Raw genomic sequence first — 2,698 nt, forward strand, 5'->3', positions numbered from 1 at the left:
TTACTGTCGGGCTCGGTCGCACCAGGGGCTACAGCTTGAATCCCAGGGAGAGGCGGAATACCCGGAGTGGCGTTTGCTACCTCGAGCTGTATTGGCGCCAAGCCATGGGTCGACCCGATATCAGCAGGAGCTTTAGTAGCCCCTTGGTTTCGGTTTGTGCGGCGAGTCGTCATGGAGCGAGTTGCGGCTGTTACCCAGTTGAACTCGTGAGAACACTGCTTGTCTGAGAGGATGCAAATAGCAAAGTGAGATTAGGAATAGTCTTTTAAACCAAGCCGACGCTCCGGACTCGGAATCTTCCAGCAAGCTGTCCGACTTCTGGATTTAATACTAGCGTCATCAATACTTGATAGCGCTGGACTGCATGTACCACTTGTACATCGTTGACATTATGTAGTAATGCCAACTGATACGGCATGGTAGCCTTGTCCTTGATGCCGGTCGCATCGCGCTGGAGCGCCAGGGCCTTCGTCCCAAGCGTCTCTGTTAGCATGTCGTCCAGTCGGAGCTGCATGTCGCCGTAGTTTAACTTAGCCGTCCCATGTTCCACTTTTTGACGGAAGCCGACATGTATACGGAACGCCCGCAGGCGTTTCCAGTGAAGCCAACGCGGGCTATTTTGTTTACGGAGCGTTTCAGACAGCATTGGTGCGGGTTATTCGGTATATGGAGCGCACTCGGGCGTTCCAAGCTGTGGCTATACGGTTTACGGAACGCATTCGGGGTACTCCGGGTAGCGGGGAGTATACGGCAACTTATATGGTGGAAGTCAACGGAGCGCTGGGCTACCTGACTGTGACTGCACGAGGGTAAGCTTTGGCTTCTCATAGACCTATTGGTCGAGAGGCGACTGGTATCAGGTTGAAGACGACATCTAGCGGAGGCGGAATGCGTCGTGTGACACCATCGGGAACGGGCGTCTAGTGTAGGTAGAACACGTCCTGTGGCTCTCCCTGGAACCGGCGTCTAGTTGGAGGCGGAGAGCGACGTGTACCTAAAGCGAAGGAGCTAACGGCGATACTGGGGGGTACCCTTGAATGACCTATCCGTGTTCATGCTTTAAAATTTAAACCCGATACAGGCGCTGACAGCCGATGCGTATGCAGATCCGTACGGGTGGATGGGATTGAGTCTGTTAGTGTCGGTGTTAGAGAGCGAGCGCAAAGCGCGGGTTATATTTTTTTAGCTGGTTATGTGCCAAACTTGAAGCTTACCAGCAATGTACGAGGAGGCGTTCCGGACATGCCAGGCCTTAGTGTCATGGGGAGCGTGGACGGAGATACGCTGACGAAACGCGACGAGGTGGTCGACGCTGGTGAAACTACGCTCGAAGTGCGGGTTGTATCTCAAACTAGTCGTCCGCCGAAGCTGGTACGTACTCGGGGTGTACGACGAGGCGTTCCAGTCGTGGGTATCACGAGGAGTGCGAACATAGCAGCCCTGGTGGGACGCGACAAGGTGCCGGGTAAGGACTACGCTGACATAACGTAACAAGATGCCGGAAGCACTACGCTAACGGAGCGCGACAATCCACTGAGTTCTCGTGGGGCTACGTGAACGGAACACGACAATATACTGGGTTCTGAAAAAATCATGCTGGTGGAACGTCGGTTAATGAGTGCTAAAACGTTACAGGATCCCAGAGTTACGACTCGTGCTGGCGCTCTAGACAGGGAAAATTTTGGGAGTAGACCAACATGGAGCGAGGTGCCTCCAATCAGAGATAAAGAAACGTAGAACGGCTGGTTTCTACCTTGGGGAGTGTTTCTAATGACGCTCAAACGCTGCAAGACCCCACGGTTACGACGGAGCAGCAATTACATGGGCACATCACTCTATTGTATCAACGTAAAGGACTGGGAGTGTTTTGGGCGTGTGCCATGGCGACCGACGTGGGGCCAGGTACCCCAACCAGAGATAAAGCGACTTGGAGCGGCGGGTTACAATCCTAGTCGGGGTGCGCTCCCAAGGTATTTCGACAAAGTGCTCCAAAACATATTTACAAACGTTCAGAGCATTACGCCGCTGGTCTCCAAGCCGGAAACAATGCGTTTTGCAGCTGAGAAGGGTTTGTCGAGGACGACAAACATTGGACGGGGAGAAGTGTCACGATATATGTTCATCTGCCAAACTGACATGACTCGAGGGAACGCGTCCGCGTCGTGGGAATCGTGCGAGGAACGTTCCAGAAGTGGCTCCAAGCTCAAGGTCAAATGGCAGGCGAAGTAAAGAGGACGGATATTGCCGCTCGGGTAGCTATTGGTACTACAGGAGGGGTGTCATACTTAGGAACGCGTCTATGTCCGCCGCGCTCCGGTTTAGGCGACTAGATTCACTTTCGAATTTGCGGAGTATGGGGACACTAGCTACTTTCAACAAGCTTCACTTTACTTTTCTTGAGCTCTTCACTGCGCGTGAGGCCTGGGCCGACGGCCTTGCTACGGGAGTCTTTGACTTCCTCTTCTCTTCCGATCGACGTGGAGCTACTACGATTTGAGGTGGAGCGGCTGCGTTAGGCGTTCCAATATTGGTAATGGTCCGTGGTGACCCCGTACATCCCTGTCCCGTGACAACCGGAAGATTTTCACGCTCGTAGACCTCCTCGGGGAGGGGTAAACAGCTTTGGGAGAAGGCATCGACCCCTCGTGAGCTTATCATCTTATCTGCGACGTAAGAGTTGGATTTCAGCAGCTCAATC

General features: G+C 53.4%; 1 protein-coding gene across 1 annotated transcript; it reads left to right on the forward strand.

Moving 5' to 3' along the window:
* Nucleotides 1–1,260: 1,260 nt before the first annotated feature.
* On the forward strand, nucleotides 1,261–2,497 carry PITG_21042 (uncharacterized protein; the record flags this gene model as incomplete). Its single annotated transcript, XM_002895112.1, has 3 exons — nucleotides 1,261–1,487; nucleotides 2,147–2,262; nucleotides 2,367–2,497. 3 exons carry the CDS (start codon nucleotides 1,261–1,263, stop codon nucleotides 2,495–2,497), a joined length of 474 nt encoding a protein of 157 aa, XP_002895158.1.
* Between the last annotated feature and the right edge of the window lie 201 nt (nucleotides 2,498–2,698).

The sequence above is a fragment of the Phytophthora infestans genome, genomic scaffold (genome assembly GCF_000142945.1).
Source record: "Phytophthora infestans T30-4 supercont1.253 genomic scaffold, whole genome shotgun sequence".
NCBI lineage: Eukaryota > Oomycota > Peronosporomycetes > Peronosporales > Peronosporaceae > Phytophthora > Phytophthora infestans.